This window comes from Motacilla alba, chromosome 18, assembly GCF_015832195.1.
Source record: "Motacilla alba alba isolate MOTALB_02 chromosome 18, Motacilla_alba_V1.0_pri, whole genome shotgun sequence".
NCBI classification, from domain to species: domain Eukaryota; kingdom Metazoa; phylum Chordata; class Aves; order Passeriformes; family Motacillidae; genus Motacilla; species Motacilla alba.
The window spans coordinates 8,358,862-8,375,605 of record NC_052033.1 but is presented as its reverse complement, the minus strand read 5'-3'; the positions used below and the strand labels follow the sequence as shown (position 1 = coordinate 8,375,605).

Here is a 16,744-nt window from a genome sequence, read left to right as displayed (position 1 = left end):
TTTATCAAAACCTAGCATCTACTGAAAAAGCTGTCAAGGAAAAACTTCTCAGCATCTGCTTTGGGAAGAAAAAACAAAACAAAAGCCCAAATCCTTCACAATAAAACAGGGATTGTGTTCTGGAATGGATTGGAAACGTGTTCTTTTATATGACATAATTTGTGGTACAGTAACGTGCTTGAGGTAGGCAAATACTGGTTAATCAAGAATTTCCTTCCTTTCTCTGTTAAGTTAATCATGATGTTAAGAAAATCTTGCTTGTTCAGTAAGCAGTAAAATCTCTTTTCAGTACATTTGGTGTGTGCAAGTGGAGTTCATCTGTTTCAGGTCATTAGCACTGCATTAGCACAGCATGGTAACTGGTGTTTAAACACCAGCTAATTAATGTTCAGTGTAAACACAGTGTGCTAAAGAGCTATCCAAACCCATGTAGTTCTAGCTGATACAAAATGCCACGGTGAAAATGCTTTTGGGGAGGGGGGGGAAGAGGATTGCTAATCTTTTTCTCCTGCTTTCCTAGATTATTGATAAATTATTAAGGCTGAACAGCAGAAGAGAAAGGGTCAAACTGATGCCAATATCATTGTGTGCAGGAGAAATTTGTCATTATATTTGTGGGGGGTTGATGTAAGTTTGTTTTTTCCTTCCTTAGTGTATAATGTTTTGATGGCTCAGTGACCTGGAAAATGTATAGGGGTTTTGTACTTTCAAATTTTGGTGTGTTAGTTTTGCAGTTTCACAACTGGGCCAAAATATTAAACATGTGTGATAGCTGATGGCCTGGCACTATAGAAATGAGGTTGGATACGTATCTTGTCCAGTAGTATTTTTTTCCCCCTCTCCAAAATAAATTTGGGTGTATTTGTCCAAAAAAATCTGGTAATTTGCAGTCTGAACTATGTGAAATGGAACATGTCCGTGGTGGACAGCAGACAGAAACATGGATTCTGTCTGCTGGTGGTTCCCAGGTGTGCTAATCCAACAGGGAAATGAGAGACCAAATTCCTTACCAACCTTAGCGCTCACCAAGTTGTACATACATACAGGTGACTGATAAGTGTACATGTAAACTTCAGGTAACTGAGAGTCCTTAATATTTGGATAAATAACTGCTTGATCCACAGATGTAGTAAGAATAACAACCTACTGAGCCCCAGACTGGCTGGAGGCACAACTCCATCACTGAAAGGAGTTCTCTGTTAATGCTGCTGCTCGGATGGGTCATGGATTTTGCCGGGGACAGAAGAAAACTGTTCCATGGTAAAAGCTGAAGTCAGAAGTGATCTTTAGAAATAATTTTTGTCTCCTAAGCGGTCATCAGAGCAAGGGTGAGATGTCAAGTGAAAGCTTGACCAGGGTCTGAATGTTTTTTTTGGTCCTTTGAACCCAAAATGGCTCCCTGTCATGTGCAGCAGAAATGAGACTTAAAAAAACCAACCAAACAAACCCTGAAAATGGAATTTCTGAAGGCTTTGCATGAAGCAGGTTAACATCCAGCCCCTTCCATACAGCATGCTTGGGAAGTTCACAAATGCTGGAAGAAGCAAGGAATTGTCAGCAATTTAGGAGCCATAAAATGGACAATTATAGTGCGTAGGAAGTTGTGGACAGATACTTGCTCTGAATAAGCTGCGTAGCAAAGATCTGCTGGTTTAAAATGTTTAACCCAGCTTAGTTTAGTGACAGGCTAAAAAATGTTTACATGAGCAGCTCTGCTAGGAAGTAGAAAGGGCTGCAACCTTCAGTAGGATGATGATGCCGAGCAGGTGGCACTGGCTTGCTGGATAATACAATCTGATATCACAACTGTTTGTGAAGTGCAATTTCTTCACCATCACATAATCATTCTTCTGAACTGCTCTTTAAACGTCAGCAAAGGCCTCGCATTAATTCAGCTTGACAGTTTGATTACAGCATTTTAACAGCTTCTGAAAAATAATTCAGTTACTGAAGTGGTAAACTCGCTGTCTTGGCAGTGGAGATAAAGTGCTGCCTCCCAGCTGGAGAGGCAGAGCTAATCCTGTAATTCCTGGCCCATCTCTGTGTATGGTCGCCAGTGCTTTGGTTTAAATGCATGCTATTTGCTCTCCATGGAAATATCTGCTAAATTCACTTTCATGGGTCAACTAAATGCTTAAGTAATGTGCTCTCCACACTGCGACCTTTACATATTTCTGACCTTGCTTTCAGTTTCAAGTTTTCTTTATTTATAAAGTATAAACATTAAATGTTGCATGTAGAAGGGACTAAGAGTTAGGAGTGAAGAATTTCAGTGTGTTGAGGTGGGATGGGGCTCTGGAACTCAGAGGTACATCTGGCAGGGAAAATAGAAAGGTCGTGCTTCAGAGATTAACTGTAATTTTAAGGCACTTGAAGATAATTTTTACAGCCTGGTGCGTTTTAATATTGCCATTTTGTGGTATGTGGAAATATGTTAAGCAGCACACAGCAACTAGATCTGTAATTTTCAGTATAAGCATTTCCTGCTTCTTGTTTTTTTGTTGGTGTGAGTTGGTTTGGGATTTTTTGTCTACGTAAAATTGTGTTTGACTTAATGCTTGAAAATAAGGGTATTTGAAGCAGGGGAAAATGCATTTAATGTGATGTTGTGTTTTCTTCCCAGACTCTCTGACACATCTCTGGAACCTGCAATGACAAGTCGGAACAGTAGCCATGCAGACAAAACTGGTGAAATGTCCTCAAAGCAGTCAACACCAAAAGTGCAGGTCCAACGATCTGTCTCCCGAGAAACCATCACAATACATTTCTCTGCATTTGGGAAGGAGGAAGAAGAGGAGGAAGAGGAGTTTAAAGAGTTTCTTGATGAGGAACTAGATGACCAAAGCATTGTAACAGCACTTGAAGCCAAGGAAGACCTCTGCTTTGAGCATACCGGCCATGACCTTTTTGGTCCAGCTACCTCGCTTAACATGGCCAACTCTGCATCACCGCTGTCCTCATCGCCTGCAGTTCTGCCAGCTGCAGAAACTGTAAAGCTCCTGGACTCTCCTTCCCCATCCCAAATACTCAGTGCGGTGCCACCGGTCCTGTCTCCATCATCACACTCATGTCACACATTTGGCTCATCAGGTGCAGCAGCACCATCTGTGGAACAGAAATCCAGTCTGTCTTCCCCATCCTCATCCCCTTCCAGATCAGTTGCCTGCTCTAGCGGATCATCCACAGTTTCTAGTTCAAAGCCTTTTAAGGGGTTAGTCAAGTCCTTTTCAACAGAAGTGGAACCAAAAGAACCCACCCCACCGATGCGACATAGACACTTAATGAAAACCTTGGTGAAGTCTCTGTCTACAGACACTTCTAAACAGGAGTCTGAAGCTGTGTCTTACAGGCCACCTGACTCGAAACTGAACTTGCATCTGTTCAAACAGTTCACTCAACCTCGAGCTACAGGTGGTGATTCTAAAACTGCCCCCTCCTCTCCATTAACATCCCCCTCTGACACTCGTTCCTTTTTTAAAGTACCTGAAATGGAGGCTAAAATTGAAGATACAAAAAGACGCCTTTCTGAGGTCATCTATGAGCCTCTTCAGCTGCTCAGCAAAATAATGGGTGATGAAAGTAGTAGCCACAGGCCCAAAGCCTTATCTTCAAGTGCTTCAGAACTCTCAAACCTTTCCAGTTTGAATGGCCATTTGGAAAGCAATAACAACTACAGCATTAAGGAAGAGGAGTGTGATTCTGAAGGGGATTTCTCTGGGGGTGACTTTAACCTAGCTAAAAGCGATCAGTCAAGAGGGGCAGAAGAACATGCAAAAGAGATGGAGACCAAAAGCTCTCAGTCTGCAAGCACAAAGGATGTGGGGTCAAAACCTTCACTTGTACTTGAAAAATGTTTGTTGTCTGCTCTAGTGAGCAGGGAAGATGAGGAGTTTTGTGAACTGTATTCTGAAGACTTTTTCTTGCTAGAGGAAGAAAGCAAAACTGATAAACCTGCTGAAACTGTGGTCGAGCCTGAGATGACTGAGGAAACTGTTACTATGCTCAGTAGTGAAGATGAAAATAATCTGGATGTGCAACAGTCTGAAATACCAGTGAAAACTTTATACTTATTAATACTGTTAGTCTATGCTTACCTTATTATCCCTCTCCCTGGCTATTTAAGTGGACTTTTACTTGGAATGGCCCTTGGATTTATGGTAGCTGTCTGTGTGATTTGGCTTCTTATTCCACGTACTCATGAGTATCTCAAATTTCATAAAAGCATGAAAAAGCGATGGAATACAGGAGCTCTAGACATCAAAGAACCTGAAATACTGAAGGTGAGGTCCTGGCATTTTGTGTGTGTGTGTCTGCGTGCATTATTTTGGGTAGAAGGAGTAAACCAGATTTATCCTGAGCTGAATGTCCCTATATGTAAATGAGTGTAAATGAGCTGAATGTCCCTATATGTAAATAGTTTTTTAGGGTCAACTCACTTTCACAGGGGCACAAATGGTTTAGTATCCAAGAATATGTAAGACTTCAGTGTCTTTAGGGATTAGTAGAAAATGGAATTTCTTCAAAAGTAAAAGGACAAATGTCTTTGCTGATAGATTTGAAATGATCCAACTGAAATACTGAGAGCAAGTAGTGTCAGAGTTTAGTGTGTAAAATAACATTTGTGCTTGAAGCTGTGTCTTGGGAGATGTATTTTGTTTCTGGCATATTTTGCTGTCTAGGCAGTAATTTGTTTGTCTAGTCTGTTCATAAGCAGAGACGAAAGCATTGTGTTCAAGTAGAGCATAGAGAGTTGGAGAGCATATGGGTCATCCTCAAACATGAGCTAATTGAAATGGGAGGAGGAATTACAGTTCAGCCAAATGTGTCTGAGGGCTGGGTTTTGAATGAAAGTTTGTCCTACCTGCTCTCTGCCCTCCTTGTTGTTGAGATACTGCAAGTTTGCTGTTACTTTGTGTGTCACTTTGCTGCCTGTCCAGCTGTGATCCACCCAACCCCTCTGTTCTTTCAGTGCTTCTGGTCCCTGTCCTGCCCTCCTAATCTCCATCTGTGATGAATTAAAAGAGTATTTTCCCAATTGCAGAATTCTGAGCAATAAAATATCCACTGGTTTCTGATGTGCAGCAGAAGCATTTCTGAGTGCTGGTGGTGTAGCCTTCACTTGATATCACATGCTGATCAGAGTATTTGTGGAGGCATTTTTTGTATTTGTGTAAATATTCAAGAGCTTTTTGAAGGTGCATCCCCAATTGTAACTGCACAAAGGTTTCATGAGTTTAAATTCAGATGGGTATATACTGTAGAATCTGTAATGTATTGATGGCTAATTTCATGTGTCTTTAGATAACTGAAAAGTTAGAAAACCAGCTTTTGTTGCATAACAATGGTAATTGCATGTCTAGCCCTTATTCTACCTTGGTGTTCCTTTTTTTTGTGAATGGCATGAGTTGTGGTTATTATTTGCTGTAGTGAATTCAGACTCAACACTCCTGTCTACCCAGTTGAATTACCTGCTACTCCCACTTACAAATTGTTACAAACTCCAGTCCCTTGTTATTTGGAGCCAAGACCCTTCCTCGATACTTGACATCTGGTAAAGATCCTGATGATCATTATTGGCTGGTGTTAGGCTGTCTCTGAGATGTCAGCTCTTATTCAGGAACATTTAAACTGTATTTTAATGCTTTTATTGAGGAGTGACATCTTATGAAAATGGCTGTCGGCAAGAAATGAACAGTGCAGAGAAGTCTGCATAAATGTAGATTAATGGTTTTTATGACCTGATGAGTATTTCTTGTGCTCATAACACACAAAGTAATTGTCTTTAGTATGTAAATGCTTCAGGAGTTTACAAACCAGCTCAATGCCCTTATTGTAGTGGAACATAATGTAATATGATTTAGCAGATTGCAAGTTATTATTCCCACTTCATACAACTATCTTCTGTTTGCATCTGTCAAAATGAGTACTGGACAACTTAAAACATCTAAAAAGGAAGCTAAAGACTTAATCTGTAACAAAACTCAGGGGAATATAGGAAAATCAAACTTGATGCTCGTGCATAAAGATGTTCTCTTCAGAGCTTGTTGGTCTGGTATTGTGGCCTGGACTGCTGTTGTGCAATTATGATAAATGCTGTGAGTAAGATCCCTTCATATGGGGCTCACAGAATTGGGATTCTGCCAAACTGCTGTCAGATTATTTTTGTAGAAGTATGTGTGCATTCTCCCCCATGTAAACGTTGTTTGAGAAGTTTGCATTTCCTAGGTTTCGAAAACTAGTGCAAAATTCCCCATAGCAATTGCTGAAATACTTGAACAGATTATTGTCTCCCACAAAACTGTTCTTGGCAGTGGGAAAAAGTAAATGACTTGTGCTGGTAAGTGTTTCTATAGGTGTCTGTGCTTACTTCTGCCAAATGTCCTGCATCTTCATTGCATGTTTTTGTATCTGCCTGTTCCCTTGGTTTTCAGTTCTCTGGCTTCCTTATTTTTCTTTTTTTTTTTCTGCTCACATTTTTTCCTTCTTTAATCCATTAGTCTTTTCTAACTTCCTTCTTGGCCTTTCAGCTCTGCATTCTCTTGTGTTGTGCTGACTGATAGGAAAGGTTTTAAGTAACAGCTAAAATGGAAATTATATATTTACCCTTTCCATTAGAAAGAACTTTTAGGAGAACACAGTGGCAGTGCCTGCTGGAGAAATGGAGGCTTTGAGCCACAGCTGTACAGAAAGAGGAGGCTTTTTATCAGCGTGCTATTCCTGAGTACCATCCAAGGGATTTCATGTTTGATAGTGGCCTCTGGCAGACAAATGTTTCTTCCAGTTAAGGTGATGGTTGCTTCTCCTACCTCAGACCTTTTTTGTGTCTTTGGATTTGCTGTGAAAGAAGCTCAAAAAATGCATTATATTTTTCCCTCATTTATGAAGCAAATTACTATTGAAGTATTATAAAATAGTGGTAATAAGAGGGATAGTAATACAATTGCATGATCTGAGTGATCAACAGTCTTGAAAAAATTTTGGTGCTAAAGCATTTGATTATATAATTTAATAATAATGGCTATTAACCAGTTAATATCACTAAGAAACTTTAGAGACAGTTTTAATCCAAATTTGGGCTTGTATTGTGAAAGTGGTGTTTGCTGATTCTTTTATTTATGTATTTAAAAGTATCATAAGTAATTACTTTAATTTATTTTTGCCCACAGGCCAGGTTTGTGCCCCCGGCCCTCTGGGTCCTGCAAAAGGGTCTTTTGCAGTTCTCCCTATCCTCCCCTCTCAGGTTATGAGACCTTAAATAAGTAACACTAAAAAGTTGGTACCTACAAGGCCTGATTGTGCAGTTCTTACCTAAATTATTTTGTTGAACTGCTGTTTGAATAAAATATTTGGAGCCTGGAGTCAGGAAAGAGGAAAACCAAACTGAGGGGGTTTTTAAAGCTGTTTTTGCCCTGTCCCATGAGCCGAGTGTTGCCGGGGCTGGAGCAGTGGCAGCAGCTGTGGGTTGGAGCTGTGACCTGAGCTGGGGAAGCCGTGCTGCTGCCCAGCCCAAGGAGCAGCTCTGTGTTCAGGGTGCTCCCCAGCCTGATGGCCAGGCACGTTCTGCTATCAGCTGGGAGTGTGGAGCAACTGCTGACCTTTAGAAATGGAGATCACAGGATCAGTGTAAATGGCCAGCAGCTGCACAGTGGCATATGACTATGGTCATTGTCCTCCCAGAATTACTAAATTTCTTATTTTAACAACTTTGCTAGAACAGAGAAGACCGATCCTACAGTCACTCCTCTCCTACACAAGGAAATCCATTGTTGCTTCAGTAGTTTGGGAGAATTTATCTGTTGCTAGCACATTATGGTAACACAATTTCTCTGTTTGGGTGCATTGCAGAATGGTTTCTGAGGGCTGTGAATCTTTTGTTCCAATTTGGTTTTGCAAAAAGCGAGGCAGAGGTATTTCTGCTGAAATTGTTCTTAAAGTGCAAGAACTTGAGAATGACTTTAAGGGCTTCTTGGATAAACTTCTCAGTGTTTTTGAAGCTAGGTGAAACAATTTACAGAACTGAAGATCACTGAAGTGAGAAGGCAGGTGGTGTTGTTACCTCCTTTAACACTGTTAGATAAAATTCCTGCAGCTGCCACACATTTTCAGATTCATTAATAGAGCGAAGAATCACCATTTAGTGAAGCATTAACGTTTTACTGTCAGCCATGCAGTGGACCTCTGTAACAAAATATCATGAAAATCGAGTGCAAGGAAGAAACTTCATCCTTAAAAATTAGAAAACTAAAATTTTGTGTATAAGGAGGGTTTGTAGTAATGTGCTGTCTCTTTCATCCTGACTGGTATCTGAAAATAAAATCCCAAATACTTAAACCTGAGCTTGGTTCTCCAGTTGTTGATAACCTGGTGGTTGTGCTGTGTTTGGACTTCTGTTGGGTTATAGGTGAACGGGGGAGGCACAGGGTGTGAGAATTGTGTGTTTGGCAGACTGTACAGCTAATCAGTTGGTTTGAACTGGAAGGCCTGGGCACATGGTAGGGATCAGAAAAGCAGGAGGGATTTTTGCTTTCTTTGGCACAGGGAAGTCAAGATTTTGATGGGTAAATCACTCCTTGTTTTCATGACAGTTCCATCTCAAGCAGGCTGTTAAAGGAATGTCAGGTGCAGTCTGACCTTCCTTCCTGGGTACCACATGTACCCATAAGTTTCCAACCTTTCTACTGAAAATAGAAAGCTTATTAGACTTAGAGAAAGGGCTCATGTGACTAAGCTTCCTATAATGACCCACTCTCCGAGCAGCCCTTTGCTCTGTGCCAGCTGGTGTGGTGTTGGCTGAACGGCCCTCCAGGAGAAGGCAAGAAACTTCTGAGGCAGCAAATTCCCATCTGTACATTTGCCTGGCTGCAGGCTCCAGACTTCGTCTGAGCTAGAAATAGCTTGGAGATCTGATGGGGGCAGGTGGGAGTTGCTCCAGAGATCTGTGGGCCATATGGCTATTCCAGTTCCCGCACACGGTGGCTTTGGGCAGCTCATGTGATGTTCTTGTGCTTCAGTAAGTCCAGACTGGAGTTCCTGGCTGAAAATTAATTGCTGTCTGCTCAGAGATGTCTTGGCTAAATAATTTCTAGGAAGGAGATGGGATGTGCCTCAAACCTGCGTCATCCCTGCTGAGCAGTTTGTTGGCTTATAGAAAACTCTTCCTTGTGCATTGTATTTCCTTTATGGGAGGTGTGTATAACCCACTGTAAGGAAAAAAACAACCATAAAGCTTCTTCAAAGAATAGATCCTGGTATAGGCATTTCTATTAATAAAGGACATAATCTGCTTTGGAGCTGAGCAAAGATGAATGACTTAATCTTTCCTGAACATAAAAGAAATGCTAATTTATCTAGTTTTTTCAGGGTTTGTAGTGGAAATGGAGCTAGATGTTGGAGTAAGCAAAACAGTAATCACTGTTACTATGGCACCTAAGAAAGTGTATGCTGTCTACTGTGGGAAATCATGTGGCACTGAAACTGAAGAAAATTAGCATAAAAGTAAATTTTACATTTCTGCATGTGGGTGGAAACTTCTTTAATAAGTTGAAATCTTGCAGTAATTTTTGGGATGTTTTGCATAAGGTAGTTATGACTTTTTGTTTTGAGAAATACTGGGGTGCTCATTCAGCTCTCCCCACTTCCCCCCACTGTAATCACACAGGTGTTTATAAAGTTGCCATTTGACTTTCTGCTCCCCGTCACTTTCTGTTGACATTGATGAATATTGAGTGTGCTGAATTTAAGGTTCTGATGTGCAGATAAAAACAATGATCAAAGAATGTTGCATGGCAGGTTAAGAGAAGGAAGACTTCTCCTTGAATGAGTATTCTGCCTACCTTCTACCCCATTTATCATCTCCATTTCTGTAATCAGATATTGGAGAAGAGAAGCAACATCCCCCCCATGGTCAGAGTCAGCACTTAGAGGCTTGTTACAGCAGGACTAGCTGGTTTGGTTTGTTTCTTTTACAGCACAGAAATTAATTGAATTTAATCCACATGTATGACTCCTGTGTTGTAGCTGGGCAGTTACACAACATGTGAAATGATCTCAAACAGTGATGATGCATGATAGCAAACTCCATTGTGGTCTTCCACTGAGTCCTTAATTGTGGTGATTACAACGTCAGTGCTGTCTGGGAGCAGACAGGCTGTTTGCCCTACCTGGGCTCTGGGTGATTCAAGTGTCCGAGCTTGCTGGGAGCAGAGGGGCTGCTGGGCTGCTCAGCCCTCCTGCCCTGTGGCTCTTCCTGGCATCCTGCATCTGCAGATCCCACCCTGGCTCCTGGGGAAGAGGTGAGAGCACCCTGTGCTACTTAAACAAAGTGACTGAGTCAGAAAAAACACACGGTGTGCTTGAGATCTCATCCTCATCTTGTGCTCTGTTGGTTTGGTGCTACCTCGTTTAGGGTATTTATTGCCTCATTCTGTTTGTGCACTAGGTGAAGTAACTTTGGCAAAAGCTTGGATAATAATTTAAAGTTTTTAGGTACATGCTGTACTTGGTTTTCCAGCAGCTTAAAAGCCTGTTAACAGTGTCTTCTTCTCTAGGGATGGATGAATGAAATTTATAATTATGATCCAGAAACGTACCATGCTACGTTGACTCACTCTGTCTATGTGCGACTCGAAGGCAGCACCCTACGACTTTCAAAACCCAATAAAAATATTTCTAGAAGAGCTGTGTACAATGAGCCAAAGCCTGAAGTCACATATGTCAGTCAAAAAATTTATGAACTAACAGATAGCAAGGTGAGTGTCTTACTTATATCTGATTTTAACAAAGAATACCCTGCAAATTCTTCTTAACTCCAAATTTTTTTTCACTCGTCTGTTTTCATGTTCTGTCATTATTTAAACGAAACTGTTGTCGTGACTAACTTGCAAAAGATTGTGCTGGGGAGGAAGATTGAGCAGGATTTGGAAGAAAGTACATATTTACACAATAAGGGAAAGGCATGATTTTCCTCTGGCAGTTGAGAGCAGAGTTAACTCATGGGAGCTCTGAGACTCGTTCCCAGTGCATGAGATGACTGTTCTGAAGGTTACACCAAAATGCCTCATCTTTGGTGGTTGTCTCTACCCCAAGGCAGCTGAGACAACATTTGTATTTCACTCAAACAGGGAATGTACATCATATGTGAATGTGAAGGAGGAGAGTGAGAGGAGTCTGGAACGTGACCTGCTCTAGGTACCCCCAGTCTAGGGAAGGAGATGGGGGTTTTTGCAGTTGGAAGAGTGCATCAACAATAATGCTAGGACAGTTTTCCTACACGTTGTTTGCCTCCCTCAAATATGTCAAGAGTTGCCACATGAAGTTGATTCCATTGGCATTGTTTTAAATAATACATCAATACCTAATTATTAAGGGAATGGATTTTTTTTAATGTGCTGCATCAGTTGAGAGCCTTGGAAGTACAGATGTAGGAAGCAACCACACTTCACTTGACTAGAAGTGAGAGGGACCAAGGCAACAGTGAGGAAAACCTCCCTCCTTTGCTCTGAGTCTGTATGGGAAAGGCGTGTGCTGTCAGCTCTGCCTTCCATTAAAGGAAGACAGTGAAAAAGATAAAGAAAAAATTAGATTCCTGCCTTTTGCAGATTTGTTTTCCCATCATGAAGACAAGCAAAGCTGTCATGTGGGAGCACTTGACTGATGGTGGTTCCCTGTGGTATCTCAGAAAAATTTCCAGTCCTTCCCCCCACCCAGCCCCGATTGATTACAGAAGGGCCAAGTGCCCTGACTGTAATAAACAAAGAATGCCTGTTCTTCAAGGGACTTGCCCACCGTTTTTGGAGAACACTGCTGAGTATAGACCCCCACATAAGAATTTTTAACTCTTTTTTTTTTAAAACCACTCCTCTAATCACTTGCATTGTCTTAATTTGATATAAATATACTGAGTTTAGAGTATAATTATCCACAGATCAGTCTTTTGGCTTGATTCTTATGTATTTGATGTGGCTGTCACCAACTTCAAATGCTCAATTTCATAAGATGGGCATGAAAAATTGTCTTCAAAACTCAGTTTGGACTCTGATTATTTTATCTTGTTATCTATTTATCTCCCCATGGTCCCAGAAATAAAGTTCTTGGGTTTTCTATTTTTTCTGCAAATCCATGAGAATAAGATAATCGAAATGAAAACAGAGTTTCTAATCCACATGGTATAATCTGCTTAAATGGCCTTTGTTTTAATTCCAAGGCTTGGCTCACCAAAGACTTAGTGATAGCAATGGGTTGGACATCCAGCAATTCGGAGTCAGTTAAACGGGCAGTTCCAGTGTGGGATCTTTATCTCTTGCATTCCTATGTTCTTTACTTGAGTATAGAAACGTAGAGGATACAAGTGAAAAATAAATTCATTTAACCCTTTCATATATCCTTCAGATATCCCTGGTTCCTAAGAGCCTGGCACGGAAACGCATTTGGAATAAGAAATACCCTATTTGCATTGAACTGGCCAAACAGGATGACTTCATGGCCAAGGCCCAGACTGAGAAGGAGACTGCAGAGGAGAAACCTGCTGAAAAAGTGGACTTGAACAATGAGGAATCCAAGAAACCTCAGGATGGAGCGAAGTCCACTTGCCAAAAGGATCAAGTGCTTTACCTCTTTGGAAGGACGGGTAGGGAGAAGGAGGAGTGGTTCAGAAGGTTCCTTCTTGCATCAAAGCTCAAGTCTGAAGTAAAGAAGCCACCCAGTGGGAGCAAGCCAGGTACTTAGATTTTGTATTCTTGTAGAAGTCTGTTAAAAGAAACAAACCAAAGTTATATTTTGGTGGTGCCACAGTGATCTTTACAAGCAAAAAATAATATTACCAAAGATACTCTTCTCCTTACCTTGGCCTCTCATTGCCACCTTACCCTCACCTTTTGCTGTCTTGGCTCTATGCTTTCAAATATTATTACACATTGTTTTTCAGTGACTGTAATAAATCCTGTGATATTTTTTAAGGAGGAATTGTTCAGTCTCTTCTTTTTCTGTATTTTGGAACTGATGTCAACATTTACAATATTAGACTCAGTTCTCTCATTAACTGTTTTTCCTCCTCTATCCTTTCTTCCCCTCTTGTCTCCTTTCTCATGGGTTAGTATCACAAGAAAACACATTTCTCTGTTTAAATAAAGGGTCCTGCACTAATATATATATGAATATATATATATCTGAACCAACAGACATTAGTCTATAGTATTGATCAATTGTTTGGAATATTAATTTAAACCCATCCTCTGATATGATTTTAAACCTGAATGACTCATGCTTTTCTGCCTTTATTCTCTGAAAAGCTTTTTAAAAATTAGTTAACATTATTGTTTCTGGCATGTAACTTGAAATGCAAATGCAAAATTAATAGCTAATTAAAATTCCAATAGTTACGTGCTTTTCGCAGTCCTTCTAATTGTAACAGCCTATAATTAGATTAGTAAAAAAAAAAAACTTTAGTCATAGGTGCATTTCAATCACCTGACTTTTATTTTAGGCATTCCCCAGCAGGGCTGTTGGGAATTTTGCCATGTGTTATACATATGTGAGTGTCCATATTTAAATATGCTATTGATCAGCTGACTCCTCCAGTCCCACACCCTGCTGAGTGCTGAATCATAGCAAATACTGGCTAATTTGGGTTTAGGACCACCTAAACACACAGCAGTATAATTTACTTTTAGCCTTTAAAATAATAAAGCACCATGCTGGTCTTTTTTCAGGAGAAATATCTGTGGAATAAACATGTTCCTTTAAAGTTTGATGATCCACTGTGGTATTTGGCTGTCAGATTTGTTCTCTGTTGAACAGGTATTATTCCTTTGAATTTAGGGGTACTGCCAGCACACAGCAGAACTGATAGTCAGCCTGGAGTTCTCACCCACAGCCGGAGCAGCAGCAAGGGAAGTGCAGAAGAAATCACATCCCAGCCAAAGCACAAGGACCTGGCTGGCAACATGAGGCAGAAAATGCTTCTCGACTACAATATTTATATGGCAAAGTGTGTTCCACAAGAAAAGAAAAGCCCTTCAGATAGTCCGGTCCTCAGTGCAGACAGCAGCCCTACAGCTGTGAAAAAGGTAATACTTGTGCTCCAAAAGAACAGTGTAGCTCTTACTAATCCTTTGACCTCCTGGACTGCATTTGAGTCACTCTCAGTAAACAGAACCTTAATACTAAGTACAACACTCATTATAAACACATCTTTAATGTTAAGCATGACCACTTTTTATTTAAAATAGTGGTAATTCATATCTGGCATCTTTGTTTCCAAACTTTCATACAACACCCAGAAAAGAGAATAGGAGGGAGCACATCTTGTGTTCCCCCAGGAAAACATATTCTAGCCCCCAACCACTCCTAAAGCTGTGATGGATTTGCTGCTGAATCTGGCACGTGTCAGAAGCCATTCTATAAATAGATGAGCAGTGCTGGCAGGGAACCTGCGTCACAGCAGAGGCTCCTCACCCTGGCACAGCCAGGCTGCAGCCCTTGTGAGCAGTAGCTGCCAAGAGATGATCTTCAGAACTGCAGTGTCTACCTGCCTGTCTTAGAAAGTGCTGCCTTTCTGCTAGCTTCAGGAGTTCTGCCTGGAATAATGTAGGATGGTGAATTCTTCTGTCATTGCAGGCACTTAATATGTTGTGTTTCCTTCATGGAAACTTCCTGGTTTTTTGTGGTAGTGTGTGTACACACCCAAAATTATTTCAGCTGCCTTGGCTTTTTTGTGTGTAGTCAGTGAAGCAGCATCTGAATGTATAATATTTCCAGGTGTTTCAAGATGATTCTCAGGGAAACCAAGACAGAATTCTCTTGGACTGTAAACAAAACCTTTAATGCAGCAGAGGGGACAGTATAGTTTTCTGAATCCTATATGCAAACACTGGAAGGAGGAGTGTGATTCCCTATACTGTGTTTATCATCTATTTTGTGGTGTTTCTGAACTGGATTTAAGGATGTAAGGTTGGGTCTTGCTTTCCAATTTTTTCATAAAACAAAGGAAGAGTAGAATACCTGTTCTTCCAGATCTGACTGGCAAGAGAGAATATCTCTTACTGCAAACACAGTTTATAGGTCTGCCCACTCTGGGTTTATCTGCTTTTTCTGCCAGAGGTTAAATTACATACAACTTTCTCATTTCATTGCCAGAGGTCAATCTATGTCTGTGTGGTCTCATTCCCTCTGCTGCATGTCAGGATGATGACAGGCTCATGGCAGCCCAGCTGATGCATTTGTAAAGCTGCTCCCTGTGCTGAGCTTTTGGTGTTCTGAGTTGACCCAGGCTCTTAATACTGAACTTCCCATATAAATCAGGCCTTTTTTTCCCTTATTTTATAGAATTTATAGAGCTGAATAACCTGCTTTATGTTTTCAGTTGCCAGATGCCAATGTGGAAGCTGAAGAAGAAGAACAGGAGGCCTGGGTGAACGCTCTGCTTGGAAGAATATTTTGGGATTTTTTAGGAGAGAAGTATTGGTCTGATCTAGTGTCAAAGAAGATCCAAATGAAACTTAGCAAAATAAAGGTACCTGATCTGGAGACTTGAATTATACACTCCTTTGAAGGAAGTGAAACACATAGTCTTTGAGTTTTAAAATAGTACAGGAAGAGTTATTTCGAACTTAAATGTAGAAGACAATAACTGTGCTACAGAATGGCTGTTCAGTTTCTGATGCATCTCGGCATGTGAACTTTGCTACTTCTGTTTAAAATGAACTACAGCTGGATTAGCTATTTGTATCTGTCAAATTTTAATGTAAAAATTTGAGTATTATTGTATTTACATTAGGGATGAATAGAACTGCATATAAATGAGGAAATCTTACTTGGGAAGTAGTGGATTGCCTTTAAGTTGGAGGACATCATGGAGCCACAGCTGTAGTGTGTTCCTGTTAACTTCAGACATAAACTACTTGCAGGAGGTCAGTGGGAGCAATAGTTATGGAAAAAGCTCTGTGGGGTGGCAGGACCACCATCAGCTTCCATCAGCTGCACCATCTCAAGGGTGAAGGGAGGAGTGAAACTTTTGAGTGGCTTCTCAGTCTTCCCCTTGCCTTCTGTAACCCTCTGAGCAGCAGCAGTTCACCACAGACTTCAGCTCCTGGTGTCTGGGGAGGAGTTTTCCTGTTCCTAAAGGCAAAGGAAGTTGTTGTCTTGCTTACAAAAGCTCGGAAATTTAGCTGCTAGCCCCAGCTGTGAGATAGTGCTGCCTTTGCTTTGGGAAATCACCAGTAGCCTAAATCTGCCCTGTCTGCTTGCACAATTGTGACAGCAGGCTACCCAGACATCTCACTGGTAACTTTTTAAGTGGAAAGACTGGCAGTGGGGACTGGGTGTATTTTTTGATGTGTTAAAGCAATGTCTATTCACAGGAGATATGTTTTCTGTCAATTAGAAGAGTAAGATACCTGAATCATGATTTCTGTGCCTCTATTTTACTACAATTATGATACAGATTTAAAAGGTAATGTTCTGTGAAAGAATTTGCCAAAGATAAAAGAAACTGAGACATTGATAAAGCATCAATGATAAAATATATGACTGAAGTTAAGATCCAAAGCAGTCTTTGATTTTTATTCACAGTGAAATAGGATTAGCACTTCATTCTTGAACTTTTTACATACTTTGACTAAAAAGCATGCTGATGTTTTAAGGTCAGCATACAAACTTCAGCATAATTTAAAAAACAAGTTCAGATGCCCAATCTCTCCCTAAAAAGTTTTGAAACTGGCAACTGTGAAATTCTAGAATAGTAAGAATT

The 16,744-nt window shown here is 40.6% G+C and overlaps 1 protein-coding gene across 5 annotated transcripts in view; it reads left to right on the top strand.

Moving 5' to 3' along the window:
- Positions 1-16,744, top strand: part of TEX2 (testis expressed 2) — a 45,694-nt gene that overhangs the window by 15,915 nt on the left and 13,035 nt on the right. For 4 of the 5 annotated variants that reach the window (XM_038157335.1, XM_038157338.1, XM_038157339.1 and 1 more), the window contains 5 exons: positions 2,624-4,280; positions 10,548-10,748; positions 12,388-12,715; positions 13,795-14,063; positions 15,359-15,508. In XM_038157335.1, coding sequence (XP_038013263.1) covers positions 2,652-4,280; positions 10,548-10,748; positions 12,388-12,715; positions 13,795-14,063; positions 15,359-15,508 — 2,577 coding nt within the window. In that variant the 5' untranslated portion in view covers positions 2,624-2,651. The remainder of the gene's footprint in view (positions 1-2,623; positions 4,281-10,547; positions 10,749-12,387; positions 12,716-13,794; positions 14,064-15,358; positions 15,509-16,744) is intronic. The other variant, XM_038157337.1, reaches the window with a different exon arrangement.